Source organism: Euphorbia lathyris, chromosome 10 (genome assembly GCF_963576675.1).
Source record: "Euphorbia lathyris chromosome 10, ddEupLath1.1, whole genome shotgun sequence".
In the NCBI taxonomy this organism is placed as follows: domain Eukaryota; kingdom Viridiplantae; phylum Streptophyta; class Magnoliopsida; order Malpighiales; family Euphorbiaceae; genus Euphorbia; species Euphorbia lathyris.
In genome coordinates this window covers 10,074,337-10,088,401 of record NC_088919.1, presented here as the reverse complement: position 1 = coordinate 10,088,401, position 14,065 = coordinate 10,074,337, and the positions used below count along the sequence as shown (strand labels likewise).

The 14,065-nt window shown below is 35.6% G+C and overlaps 1 protein-coding gene across 9 annotated transcripts; it reads left to right on the top strand.

Annotated features, from left to right (window-relative positions):
* Positions 1-667: 667 nt before the first annotated feature.
* LOC136209076 (DNA mismatch repair protein MLH3) lies at positions 668-11,552 on the top strand. 9 transcript variants are annotated; one of them, XR_010677384.1, is made up of 26 exons: positions 668-731; positions 875-1,016; positions 1,134-1,185; positions 1,262-1,309; positions 2,217-2,368; positions 2,479-2,536; positions 3,255-3,312; positions 3,428-3,520; positions 3,603-3,765; positions 3,849-3,864; positions 3,973-4,193; positions 4,689-4,758; positions 4,849-4,905; positions 5,015-6,412; positions 6,480-6,555; positions 6,639-6,694; positions 7,160-7,233; positions 7,330-7,524; positions 7,689-7,733; positions 7,813-7,866; positions 8,035-8,141; positions 8,398-8,446; positions 9,280-9,339; positions 9,449-9,508; positions 9,617-9,702; positions 11,003-11,055. XR_010677384.1 is itself a non-coding variant. In XM_066000444.1 (26 exons), exons 2-26 carry the CDS (start codon positions 891-893, stop codon positions 11,174-11,176), a joined length of 3,558 nt encoding a protein of 1,185 aa, XP_065856516.1. In that variant the 5' UTR covers positions 668-731; positions 875-890; the 3' UTR covers positions 11,177-11,552. The 9 variants fall into 9 exon arrangements, 6 of the variants coding, with proteins under 6 accessions (XP_065856516.1, XP_065856514.1, XP_065856517.1 ...); XM_066000444.1 differs by having other exon boundaries at positions 4,852-4,905; positions 9,436-9,508; positions 11,003-11,552; XM_066000442.1 differs by having other exon boundaries at positions 9,436-9,508; positions 11,003-11,552.
* The last annotated feature ends 2,513 nt before the right edge of the window (positions 11,553-14,065 follow it).

The following is a 14,065-nucleotide window of genomic DNA, read 5'->3' as shown; positions in this document are numbered from 1 at the left end:
GCAAATAGTTCGTTTATTACTCACTTATTATGTTTGTGAACGAACTCATCTTATAGAAAATGAAATAATATTAACTTTAGATATTTGTGAACTAATACAAAACTATATAGTTTTCTTCAAAACTAAAATTTCTTTATAAATATTCTAATCGAGTCTGCTCGCGAGCTTTCGAGTCGAGCTTTGACCTGCTCAAGCTCGACTCGTTTACGAACCGAGCCAGTAAATCGTGCTCATTAACAGCTCGTTTACAAATTAAGCCGAATAGAACCAAACTTTTATCGAACCGACCACCGAACCGCTCATGAGCGGCTCGGCTCATTTACAGCCCTACCTCCTGATCCCCTTATCTCTGCCCCCCGAATACAATTAAATTTAGATTAAATTATAAAATATTATCCACTGAAATTATACCTAAATGTCGAATTAGGTTGAATTAACCGTCCATGCTAATTTCCCGGGTCATTTTCACCCTAATTCGTTTTATCTTGTTATCTCCTTACACGTGTCAAACAGTGCTTCAAAATGAACGCCTACGTGTTATCCTAGCAACGCCCATCCGCTTGCGCACCTTGCCTCTCATCACCCGCTGCGTACGTTAGAGTAACTCAACCCTGGTATAAAAACTCGTCTGAAACCCGCCTTTTTTGTGTTCATTGTACCGGTTTTATAAAGAAGGCAGTCGAAGTGAAGTCTCTACTGATTTTCGAGGAAAACGAAATTCGCATTCTCAGGCAAGTGAATCTATTCCTGTTTTAATTCTTCATTGCATTTTTCTTCATCCATTTCAGTAAATAATCGCAGCGATTCTGTTGAATATTCCAATTAGATTGATCATTTGATGGTTAATTGATGGCCATTTGATTAGTTTTTGTAGACTTAAAGAGTTCCTAATGAGGAGTATTGAGCGCTTGCCCCAGTCAATTCGTAACTCGATGCGTTCTGGGATTATTTTGTTTGACTTGACACGGGTCATGGAGGAATTGATTTTTAACAGCTTGGATGCTGGAGCTACTAAGGTAGGTTACACAGTTACACTCTATGCAGTCTAGGGCACATTTTTTTTTGTCTTGATTTTCATTTTTTTTTTGTGATTGAACGGTTTTATGAAAGATGTGAATTAATTGCTGTTTCAGGTGTCTGTTTATGTAGGTGTGGGAACCTGCTATGTTAAAGTAGAGGATGATGGTCAGTAATGCTACTCTTTCAGAGTAAAGGCTATGATATCTAATTTGGTTAGTTTTATGACTTGTGTAAATTACAGGATGTGGCATCTCTCGGGATGGATTGGCATTATTGGGAGAAAGATACGGTACCTTCATCTTCATTCATTTGATTTTGTTAATTTTCTGTTGATTTGTTTACATTGATGCTTGTAAGCGTTTTCAATCTACACATTATGAGCTGGTTCTAGAATATTTGTTATGTCATTTATATAACCTAAGGTTTATGAACAAACTTTTGGGAGAGCATGCTTAATGGTTCAAATACACTGGGCAGGTTTCAAAGTATTTATGGAAGTTGAGATGTTGGATCATTTAGGATGTTTAAGATGCATAAAAATTAATTACTCTTCCAGAGTGAAATTTTGAAATTTATGAGGCATGTTTGGGAGGGCGAGCCTTGGCGCAACGGTAAACGTTGTTGTCGTGTGACCAAGAGGTCACCGGTTCGAGTCTTAGGAGCGGCCTCTTGCCAAATAAATTGGCAGCGGAAGGCTTGCCCCCAGTACACCCTTGTGGTGGGACCCCTCCCCGGACCCTCGCTCAGCGGGGACGCGTAGTGCGACCGGGCCGCCCTTTTTTTTTATGAGGCATGTTTGGATTCTTTCAGATTTTCAAGAAAGGTTTTTTTTTTTTGTCCTAGGTTAATCCATATTATCCTAGATATATATTGACTGGATTTTCATTTGGAATACCAACCTTTTTATTGTTATTGTGGTGAAAGCATATAAATCAATTCTATAATTGATGCACTTTCTAGGCACCATCAAATAAAAAACATATGGTGAGGATTAAATTTCTTATAGTGTAAAACTATTGTGGAGTAATGGCGTTTACTGTAGGATTTCATCTGAAGTAATAACCTACTATTTCAAAAGGGATGTATGTCGAAGGTACATGGTGGAAGAAGCATCAGCATGTAACCTTTGGTGAAATTTGTATCAATCTTAATTTATTAGATAGCCTTATTCTTGGGTGTCCTCAATGAACACGCAGTGACATCAAAGTTTCCTGATGTGGCTGAAACCAGCACTGCTATTACCTTTGGCTTCAGAGGAGAAGCATTGGCTTCTATTTCTGATGTCTCCTTGTTGGAAATTGTAACAAAAGCTCGCGGGATGCCAAATGGATATCGTAAAGTCCTGAAGGTCTGTGTCGTTAGGACGTGCTTATAAAATATTTCAGTAATCCTTTTCATTCTCTCATTCCCATTGTGACTTCATGTTGCTGCTGGTATACTTGTCAAATAATTTTTCAGGGATCAAAATGTTTGTATCTTGGAGTAAATGATGATCGAAAAGATGTTGGAACAACAGGTAACCAGTTTTTTTAGTAATATTATTATGTAGTACATATTTTTACTTCCAAGGCACAAAAATATATTCTTCTGGCTGTAGAGTACGTGGATTGTAATTTAGTTTCCAGAATCTTTATTTCTCATGTGTCCAATACTGCTAGAGAATGGCCTACCTTAGGTGCATTGATGGTTCAAATTAGGAATGGATCACATAATTTGGTAGAAGGAAGAAAGGAAAAGGGGTGGAGAGTGTGAGCGATCAACAGTTAGGAGAAGTAGTTATGCTGTGTTGGCATATAGGAGCAGTGACCTGTACTTAGCTATATGGGTAATAAGATGTACAGTCTGATATATGCAGAGAAGGGTGTGAGAGAGGAGGCATAACTCAGTAATATGGCTCTTTGAGTGTTTGGCTATTCTATCTGGGCAGAGTGAAGGGAATTTTTGGTTCCTATGGTGATTGAGTTCAAGTCAGATCAATTTATCTGTCATAGTTTCATTTGCATCAGGAATTCCCCCCTAAATTTGCATTTCCATCATCAAAGGACTTACTTTTTCCCCCTCAAAATCGTTCCATCTATGCAGATCAATTCTAGCTTGTTTTACTCTAGTTTCCATATGCTTAGTGGGTCTTGAGAGAGTTTTATTAATAAAAGCATCTTATTCTCTGTATTGTTGAGTTTTTGCTATTGTTTGGTTTTTCATTCTCTATCAAACATCTTCATGTATTTTGACAGTGATTGTTCGTGATTTATTTTACAACCAACCTGTTCGGAGAAAGAATATGCAATCAAGGTTTTTGTTTGGCCATTTTGAAATCTGTTGCAGTTTGGAGCGGTGGATGACCTTTTATATTTTGTTGACCTCAAATGATTTGATGGTTTTGTCATCTTCTATGTTGAAATGGAAGCCTCAAGAAGGTTTTGGACTTGGTCAAAAAGTGCGTACTTCAAATTGCACTTGTGCATTCAAAAGTTTGCTTCGTAGTTGTTGACATTGAAAGGTGGCTTTCTTGATCACATTTGGCAAAATGAAGCATTTATGATTATAATCGTTTTATGACATTAATTATTCTCCAACTGTAGCGAGGATGAGCTTCTATGTACGCGCTTCTCTTCTTCATTGTCATTGTTGATGAGTGTATATGGGATTGACGATTCCAAATTTCTTCATGAATTGAACATCAGTGGTGGTGTATTAAAGCTTTCTGGATATATATCTGGTCCTTTTGATAGCTTAACCACTAAGGTATATCTATATAGTCATTGAGTCGATGCTTTTTTATCCTTAATGTATCTGATCCCTTAATGGAGGATTTTTCTCCTTTGCAGGCTTTCCAATATGTGTGTATCCTTTTGTCTACATGTGCAGACAATGTACCCCTGTTTTTACAGCTATTCTATCGTGGTTAAGGGAGAGAGTATTTTGATCTGTTTTAAACCTTAACAGTTACAGATATCAACTCAAGGTTCGTCTGCAAAGGTCCAATACACAAATTATTGAACCAATTGGCTACTGGGTTTGGGCGCTTAGATCCTTGGGAAGTCAATAGCATTTCTCAGAAGGGAACTAGATCGAAGCCTCAAGCATGTCCAGCATATGTTCTAAATATAAGCTGCCCTCGAAGTCTCTATGATTTAACTTTTGAGCCTTCAAAGACATATGTTGAGTTCAAGGTGATTCCTTGTGTATTCATGGCAACTCATGATGAAGGTTTTCTGCATTGGACATCTCTGACTTCCAATTTTTCTGTTTCTTTACAATGTTGAGATAAAATAATAATAATAAAAAAATTACCTTGAGCCGTATGAGCTACTTCAGAACTCCTTATTTCCTCGGATAATCCTTGGTAGTGCACACAACAATAGACATAAATACTTGTGATTCTCTTGTGTTGGTATATTATTATAATGTCTTTGGTTCTTTTGCATTGGTATTACATATATTGTCAAGGGAAGTACTTAATTTTATTCTATTTTCTGCCTTTTTTGTCAAATATGCAATTGTTATTCAAAATTCCTGTAAAACTGTGTTATTTTATTTTACTTGCTTCTTGCCCAAAGCTCTCCATCATGACCGAACTTTCTTATATCATCATGGCACGAATTTCTTTCAGGAATTATTGTACAAATCTCTTCTTTCTTTTGAGTTTACTAGGCCTGTTTTTCCAGGATTGGATTCCTATTCTTAATTTTATAGAGGATTCCATTCAACATTTATGGAGGGAAAATATGACTGACAGTAAGCCCTCTCATCTACATTGATTTTCATTACTTTCTTAATATGTTGGTTTCTGAATTTCATTTCTTTTAACCATACAAATGTGTCTAGCAGAATCCTCAAGTCATGCAAGTGGTTCATGGAGGAAAGATGAAACCTGGAAGGAAGGTTGTTATCATTTTGTGCACAAAACCATCATATTATTAACTCATGCTTCATTGTGAAATTACAGATCTTCCCCTGAAAAAAATTTTAACCATATATTTTCTTGGTGCAGATTTGTCTGAATTTGCAGTAAAGAAAAGTGAGACTCAGAAGCACAAACCCTCTCGCGCACCTGCTGTTCCCATGCTAACCAAGGAGGTTGACCATAGATGTAGTGTGAAGAGTCACAAAGTTCCATTTGAAGAATTCTGCGTGAATGTTTCAGAACGAGAAACTGATACAGAATTTCTATGTCAAAGTGACTGTTCTCTGCAATCATGGAATGGCTTAGTTTCAGAACGTGAACCACAGGGCCAAAAAATTGAAACACATCTCTTGACATTGGAGGCCAATTCTTTCCTGCAAGATAATTATTTCTTGGAAGATAGGGTCAATTCTAGAGAAAGATCCTATGATCATGTCAGTAGCCATGTCCGGAGCTTAGATTGGCAAGATGAATTTAACAAGACTAGATCTATGGAAGTAAATGAATCTTCTGAAAATTCATTTTCAATGGGTTATAATGATTTTTCTGATGAATTAGAGGTCAGCAAGAAACCTTTCTTACAGATTTGCTCTTCAAGGAGAAGCCTTCCACTTGATAGATCATATTCTTCCAGTGTGGATGATCTTGAATTTCCATTTGACGACTTAAAGTCAAAAAGAAGACGGGTTTGCAGTGTTCAAAATTCTGACATGATAAAGATTGACACCAGAAATTGCAGATTTGATACATCTCCAGCGCAACTTGAAACATTATGTCCTCGGGATTGTCTTGCATATAGCACGGGAAACAACATACTTGAAGATGCTGATAATCTGTTGGGGGCTTCAGAGAAGTCACTTTTATCTCATGGAAATCCTTTTGCTAAAGGGGTAGTTCTTGGTTCTGGCTCAATTGATCATAGTGATAATGCTGACTCATTTTATGGGTCAAATTCCAAATGGTGTTCTCTTTCATCAGATGCCTTATTTCAATCCACAGCTTGGGATGCTGCACATGTACCAGACAAGGGTAACTATGGTTACAACATTGCATCAAATAGCTCTGGTCAACATAACTTCGTCTCAGGATGTACAAGTACTATGTTAGATTTCAAAGATAGTACTGATACTTTTTCTGTGTCAAATTTTAAGGACTACACAGATACTTCTGAAGACATCATCAAGTACCTTAAAGGAGACATAACAAATGACGAATTTTCATTCGAACATTCTGATAAATCAATTTGTGAGACTGAATGGTTACCTCTAGATTTGCACTCTAGAGGTGACACGAGTGATGACAAGTATGAAAGTCATGAAAACCAATTTAGATGTCAAAATAGGGAGCTAGGTGAACGATGCAAAAGAAGCCAATCAGCTCCACCATTTTACAGACACAAAAAAAGATTTATTTCCTTGAGCTCTCATCATTCTATAATGAAGGAGGGAAATGCTCAGTTGTCCCATAAGGGCCTTATTTCTCCAGGTATTTGTAGTGATATTGCATATTTTTGTTGCAGTTCTCTGGTTTTAGTACACTAATATGCTTGTAGCTTTTATAGAAACTGATGGCCCGAAGCCACTAGATTTTCTCCCAAAGTATGCAGAAGATTTAACATTCTGCCCCAGGTGCTATAATTTGGCAGTGCCCTTACACATGCTTGTTTGTTGCCTTGAAATCTAACTGATCTCTGTATAATATTTGGTTTTAGTCCCAAGGTGGAGAATGAGCAAGCAATTATACTGGATATGAAAGAGAATAAAAAAGGTGAAAGTTTCAAATGCTCACAGCTCCTATGGATGATGATTTTCCAGTTGAACATAATGCTGCTTTCTGATGAAATAAGCTATGGTTGGCTTAAGGGCTTAGGATTGTGTAAAAATTAGAGGAAGATATTATATTGTAATGATGAGCATACCCGAATAGCATAGTGTACTCTTAGAAATTGTTCATGGATGATATGTAGAATACTGTATAGACCTAGACAGTTAACATTGTTTCAAATGGCTTCACCATATTAAAGCAATTCACTGTCTAATTTAGCTTCTGTTTTCGCCACAAATAGATGTGGTGAGCATCATAAATAAGGATCACTTCGTATAATCCCCTATATATCGTTATCATCAGTTGTGGATCTTTGGATGAGGGCCTGTTTACATGTGTAAAAGCATAGTATGCTCATTTATTTGGGTGCTTGTGTTCGGGATAATACTTATAATAACTTCTTTTCAGGCCTTCTTCCAGCTGAAATTCAAGAATCAACAGATTCTGGGACCAAATGGCGGAATGGCTGTGAACAAATTGCAGTTGAGTATTTTTGTAACTATAGAAGCTCGACTTTTCCTTTGGTGTACAAGTTAAGTTTTGACAAAGGATTTGAATTTTTTTCTTCTTCTATGCAGGAGAAATATGCATCACACGTTGGCAAGCAGCATAATATACTAGACATTTCTTCAGGATTGTTACATCTTGCTGGAAATTCATTGGTACCACAATCTATCCATAAAAAATGGCTCGAGGATGCCAAAGTTCTTCATCAGGTTGACAAGAAATTTATCCCAATTGTGGCCAGTGGAACACTTGCTATTATAGATCAGGTAAATATTGTTGTAGACTAGGTCCATTTCACTGCATCTTCTTTTCGGTTTCTTTTCTTTTCATCAGTGATAAATTTTCAAGAAATTTCTTTTCAACGAAAACCTATGATGGTCATATTTTTTGTTTTACGATACAAGTGTTTGCTTGTCTTGGGTTTTGACAGCATGCTGCAGATGAAAGAATTCAACTGGAAGAGCTTCGTCAGAAGGTATAAAAATAGCTGAAACTAAACGTTTGATCTGCATAGGATCTATAGAAGATGGCTCGTTGATTATCTTATTGCGTAGGTATTATTTGGGGAAGCAAAGACAGTTTCTTATCTGGATGCAGAAAAAGAACTGGTATGCTTCTTTCTTCCTCAATACAATGTTACTATGTTGTACGGAAACGAAAACAGACACGGCCACAGAACACAGAAACATTTCCAAAGAAGAGTATCCGTGCAATGTAGTATGTTAGGCTTCCTTTGCTCTGGTGTTAATTTGCGATAACTATGTATATGATAACAGACCCTTCCAGAGATAGGATATCAGCTGCTTCAAAATTATGCTGGACAAATAAGAGAATGGGGATGGATATGCGACATTCAAGCTCCGGGTTCTTGTAGCTTTAAAAAGTAATTTCATCATCTCTCTGCAGCTAATACTTCATATTAATATATAAATTAATGAATTTACCAATTATTCATGGAAATTAAACAAAGACATTTGAATCGGTTCAAAATGAAACGGCACGAGTGTTTGACACGGAATGCAACTGGCATCTCCATTTTTAGGCTGTAAAAGCTAGCTAGCTATTGGCCTTTTTAATCTCTTTATATTTATCTATTGTACAAGCATTTTTGTAACTGATTTTAGGTTCTGTTCCCATAGGAATTTGAATATTCTCCACCAGCAACCAGCTGTGGTCACTCTTCTTGGGGTAAAGCATGGGCTTCTTTCGGCATGTACATACGTAGGTTGTAAACGGGGCAGGATCCCCGAAAAAGGTTCCCATGAGAAGGGGATGGAGAAATTTTTTCCCCCAAAATTGAATTGGGACAGGGATGGGGAATGCTCTCACCCCCTATGGGAATCCAATCCCTGACTATTTGGGATCCGAAGTTATTAATAAAAGTATATATATATATATATATATATTCTCTACATTATTGATATTAGGGATAAGCTACCAAAATAGGGTTTTTGGGGAAGTATCAATTTAGGCTAACCTACAAAATAGCATCAATGTATTGTAGGCTTAATGTTTAAAAAAGCCTAGCAATTTAGGCATCGATAACGAAATGTGACATGTCATTCATATTACTCATATTACTCTCTGGTAAGTTGATATTACTCTGTTAAGTTGTGATTTCTCTCTCCACGTACAATTAACAGAACTTAATGGAGTAATATGAATGACGTGTCACGTTCTGTTATTAAGGCTTAAATTGGTACTCTTTTTGAAACGTTAAGCCTATATTGATGCTATTTTGTACGTGGAGCCTGCATTGGTACTTCCCCAAAACCCATAGGCCTATTTTGGTATCTTACCCCTTGATATTAATATAAAAAAAAAATCTCCACGGAGCAGGGACGGGGAGAGATTTTTTCCGATTCATATACGGGGACGAGTATTCTCTGAAATATTCGGGGACAGGGATGGGGAAGGGGGCAGGGGAATCATTCCCCGTCGTCCTGCCCAGTTTACAACCCTATATACACACTTGGATCATATTCCTGCCCATTATATCATTGCTTTATCATGATATGCAGGTGCCCTGCATTTTAGGTGTCAAATTATCGGACAGCGACCTATTAGAATTTCTGGAGCAGGTAAATATTGAATTACAGCCTTTCAGAACTCTTCATCCTTTCTCTTTTCTTTTATCATTCATTGGCTCTTTTACCTATGCTAATTCGCAATTGTAGCTTGCTGATACAGATGGCTCTTCTACAATCCCACCATCAGTTCTTCGTGTTCTAAATTACAAAGCATGCAGAGGTATTGCCTTCTTTAATCATTATTTCATTCGCTACATTAGAATTGGAATTTCAATGACATTTTACTGAGTTTGATGACCGTTCCTTTACTCGTTCTCTCGCTATTTAGGTGCAATCATGTTTGGAGATTCTTTGCTACCATCAGAATGTGCACTTATTGTTGAAGAGCTTAAGCAGACTTCACTCTGTTTTCAAGTAATATGTCTATATGCATATTTCATACAAATGTTGGATAACAAACAGAAAAACGACACTTTCGGTCCCTGAACTTGCCAAATTGTTGAGTTTTGGCCCTCACCTTTCAATTTTGTTAAAATCTATACCTTGGTAGACGGAACTGCCACACCTGTAGTACATGCGCCATTTACTAACGTGTGTGCCAAAAGTAACGGCTTACATCCAACTTTTTTCTTATCAGATTTTGACACGTAGGATCCAGGAATAACATGATATTCTGAATCTTACCTTTCTTGTATACCTTGGTAGACGGAACTGCCACACGTGGGGGTATATATGCCGTTTACTAACGCGTGTGCCAAAATTAACGGCTTAAATCCAATTTTCTTTTATCAGATTTTGACATGTAGGATCCAGGAATAACATGTCATTTTGGATCTTACGTTTCAAAATTTGGTAAAAGAAATTGAATGACATGGTTTTATTTTTGACACCCATCAGTTGACAGCATGCGTACCTCTCCCGCGTGCTTGACAATTCCATTTGTGAAGTTGTACATTTTAACAAAATTGAAAGGTGAATGGCTAAATCACGCTCATAGTTGTTAAATCGAGATTCGACTCGTGACTCGAAATCTCATTTTGCGAATCGGGACTCGTGAATCGAATCGAATCTTAAGATCTGGATCAAATTCAAAATGCTATAAAAAATAAAATATTAACCATATTTAACTTTAAATATTAGTCCAAAAATGCAATTTTAATATCTAAATAGAAATTATATCAAGTTATAAAAGAAAGTAGAGACCGACAGAATATAGAAAATAGAAAGAATAGAGAGTAGAAGAAGATAATAACAAATAAAGAGAAAAGAAGAAGGAAGGTTTTGGAATTTGTAAAGTGAAGAGTTATCTGATTGAAACTATTTGTGTTTCATAACTTCTGTACGTTTTTTTGTTTTTGTAAAATGAATAGTCATCTTCTTCTGCTGTAAGTTTTTGAGTTGTTAAAAATTGATATATCTTTTTTAAATGGTGGCCTGAATCAACCGAATCGGGTGACTCGGTGAATCGGCCGAATCGGTGGTGACTAGGCTAATTCATGAAGCTTTTGAGTCGTACCATAGATACGACTTGAATTTTTCATGAATCGAATCGAATCGAATCGTACAAGTTGACTCGTGACTCGTACGATTCTAACAACTATGATCACGCTAGATAAAAGGATCAACGTCCAAAACTCAGCATTTTAACAAGTTGAGGGGCTAAAAGCATCTTTTTGCCTGTAACAAACTGACATTAAGATTTGTTGGGACGCAGTGTGCTCATGGGCGGCCTACAACTGTTCCGGTGGTGAAACTGGAAGAACTTCACAAGCAGATAGCTAAACTTAAACTGTTAGATGGTTCTTCCAGTGAGTTATGGCATGGCTTACAGAGGCAGCAGCTCACTCTTGAACGTGCGGCGCAGCGTTTAAGCATGGCCAGAGGTTGATGGCAAAGCAACAACTGATTTTCCAGAATCATTGAGGTTAGATTCATTCATTGTAAAGTCATACAAGTATAGCTTAGCTTAGTTGTAATAATCATACAAGTATATCTTGCTAATCCCACTATTGTTTCTATGCGTTTACACGAAATAAAAAAGGGGAAATTACACAGAAAAGCCTTTATAAAAAGTAATTTACAGTTATAACAAATCATATTTTGCATTTTGTCAATTAGGAAGTTATCAATAAATGATTGGTTAGAAATGGTTAGAGAATGTTAAAAGATGATAGAAATTCAAAAATATCTTACATTTTTAAAATAAAAAATGATATATTTGATATAATACTAATAAAATTATCAATTTGATTAAATTATAAATATTTTTATCATTTCTGATCTTTATGTAAAAGACCCAATAAAAAACTTCTCCAGGCCTTTGACGTTTTCAGTTTTTGCCGATCTTCTGTTACTTCACTATGTTGCACGGACACTTCTAGTTAGTAGCGTTTCTGCGTTTCGTGTCTGTCCATTTTGTATGTGTCTATTTCTGTTTGTAGGCTATTTTATGAAGGTTATGTTTTAGAAATAACGTTTCCTGTGTCCGTGTCCGTTTCCATGTCGATGTCCGTTTCCGTGCAACATTTTACGCAAGTTCAGGGGGCTAACTAGACATTTTATATAAGTTGAGAAGGCTATCGGGACACTTTGAAAGTTCAGGGGCCAATCAAGCTCTTTAGACCAGTTAGGGGGGCAAATACTTTATTAAGCCTATGATTGAGGTGGAAAAGGTATGCATGATTCGATTATACGACACGAAATCGACACGCAAATTTTTGGATTTAGCTTAGTAGGTAATGTGTCATTTTTTGGTAGACATGAAACTGACACGTAAATTTTTGGGTTGGGCTAAGGTTGATGTGCAATCCCAAAAACGACACGAAATAACACGAATAGTTAAAATTATTGTTATTTTCTTTGGTATTTTTATGTCACTTTATTAATAAAGATAATAAAATTATAATTATTACTTGAAAATATGATTCGAACCTTCTAAATTGTTATAAACACATTACATAACATGGTATTAACGGACTTTTCGATGATGAGTGTTAACATACTAATCTAGAAATGACATAAAGTATTTAAAAATAATATCATATTTCTTATATTTTTAAAAGTTATTATTAATATAATGTGCATAACAAAATTATATGTAATCTGAAAACACGATACGAAATCGATACTAATCCGAATAAATTAATACAATTGTGACACGAAAGTTTTTTTTGTTGGATTTTGGTTTACTTTTTTCAACACGAATCTGAAAATGAGATGACACGAACACGATTCGAACACAAAATTGCCAGGTCTACCTATGATTATATAAGTGTATAAATATCAATTTTCATATATATAGTATAATTTGGTTAAATATTTTATTTGAAATTTATGTAATCTTTTCTTGGAATAAGAGGTGCATTTTTTACTAATTCTTATATTAAGTACCGAGTCTTCCATATCACTTGGAGGACCTCCAATTTACATTTGGACATGTGTATTGGAATCCTACGGAATAATTAAAATAGTAAATTTTTTTATAATATGTGTGGATCCATATTACACGTATCAAAATATTTATGGAAAGTCTTTCATTTGACATGAAGAACCATATGCTTCTAATAATTTGTCATTTTTAGCAGTGAGGAATATCACTAATAATTTGCCATTTTTAACCGTGAGGAATATCAAGGCTTAGGCTGAGCTGGCAGAGTTTGTTAGATATGGCAGGAATTTATTGTTGGTAGTAAGCACGTGTGTAGTTAGTGAAATTGATATTTGAAAAAAAAAAAAAAACTGTGGAGATTGTGGTTGAATTTTATCTTATTCACATTTTGGTACTTAGATTACATTTTGTCCCAAAAATATATCTGAAGCAATGATAACTAGACAATTTAGTATATTTTATCAGTTGGGTAAATTACACCAATGGTATCTGAACTTTATCTTATTCACACTTTGATACATAGATTACATTTTGTTCCAAAAATATACCTGAAGTAATGACGACTGGACAATTTAGTATATTTTACCGGTTAATGACCGGTCAATAAGAGTCTCATGAGTTAATTACACCAATGGTACCTGAATTTTATCATAATTCACACTTTGGTACCTGGATTTTATTTTGTCCTAAAAACATACTCAAGTAAAGATGACTGAAAAATTTAGTTTATTTGATCAGTTAGTGATTGGTTAATATGAGATTGACCATTTTGAACTAAATATTGGGACTCATCATACACTCAATTAACATAAAATTATAATACTTTATGTTAATTGAGTGTATAATGGGTCCTAATTTTTTAATTTAAAATGGTCAAACTCGAGTTGAATGATAACTTATCAGTCAAATGTACTAAAATGTTGAGTCATCTTTACTTGACGTGTATTTTTTGGACAAAATGAAATCTAGGTATCAAAGTGTGAATTAGGATAAAGTTCAGGTACCATCATTGTAATTTACTCATCAGACTCGTATGGGCCGGCTATTGACCGGTAAAATATACTAAATTGTCCGGTCATCATTACTTCAGGTATATTTTTGGGACAAAATATAATCTAGGTACCAAAGTGTGAACTAGGGTAAAATTCAGGTACCATTGGAGTAATTTACTCTTTACCGGTTAATGACCGGTCAATAAGAGTTTCATGAGTTAATTACACCAATGGTACCTGAATTTTACCATAATTCACACTTTGGTACTTAGATTTTATTTTATCCTAAAAACATAACTTAAGTAAAGGTGACTGAAAAATTTAGTTCATTTGATCGGTTAGTGACCGATTAATGTGAGATTGGCCATTTTGAACTAAACATTGAGACTCACCATAT

Bases quoted from the DNA above. Each gene is read 5' to 3' on its own strand.
- LOC136209076 (XM_066000442.1), top strand. From the start codon at position 891: ATGAGGAGTATTGAGCGCTTGCCCCAGTCAATTCGTAACTCGATGCGT. The intron at 4,906-5,014 runs GTTGTTATCATT...TTCTTGGTGCAG, and splicing joins AGATGAAACCTGGAAGGAAG to ATTTGTCTGAATTTGCAGTA. The intron at 8,142-8,397 runs GTAATTTCATCA...CTGTTCCCATAG, and splicing joins GGTTCTTGTAGCTTTAAAAA to GAATTTGAATATTCTCCACC.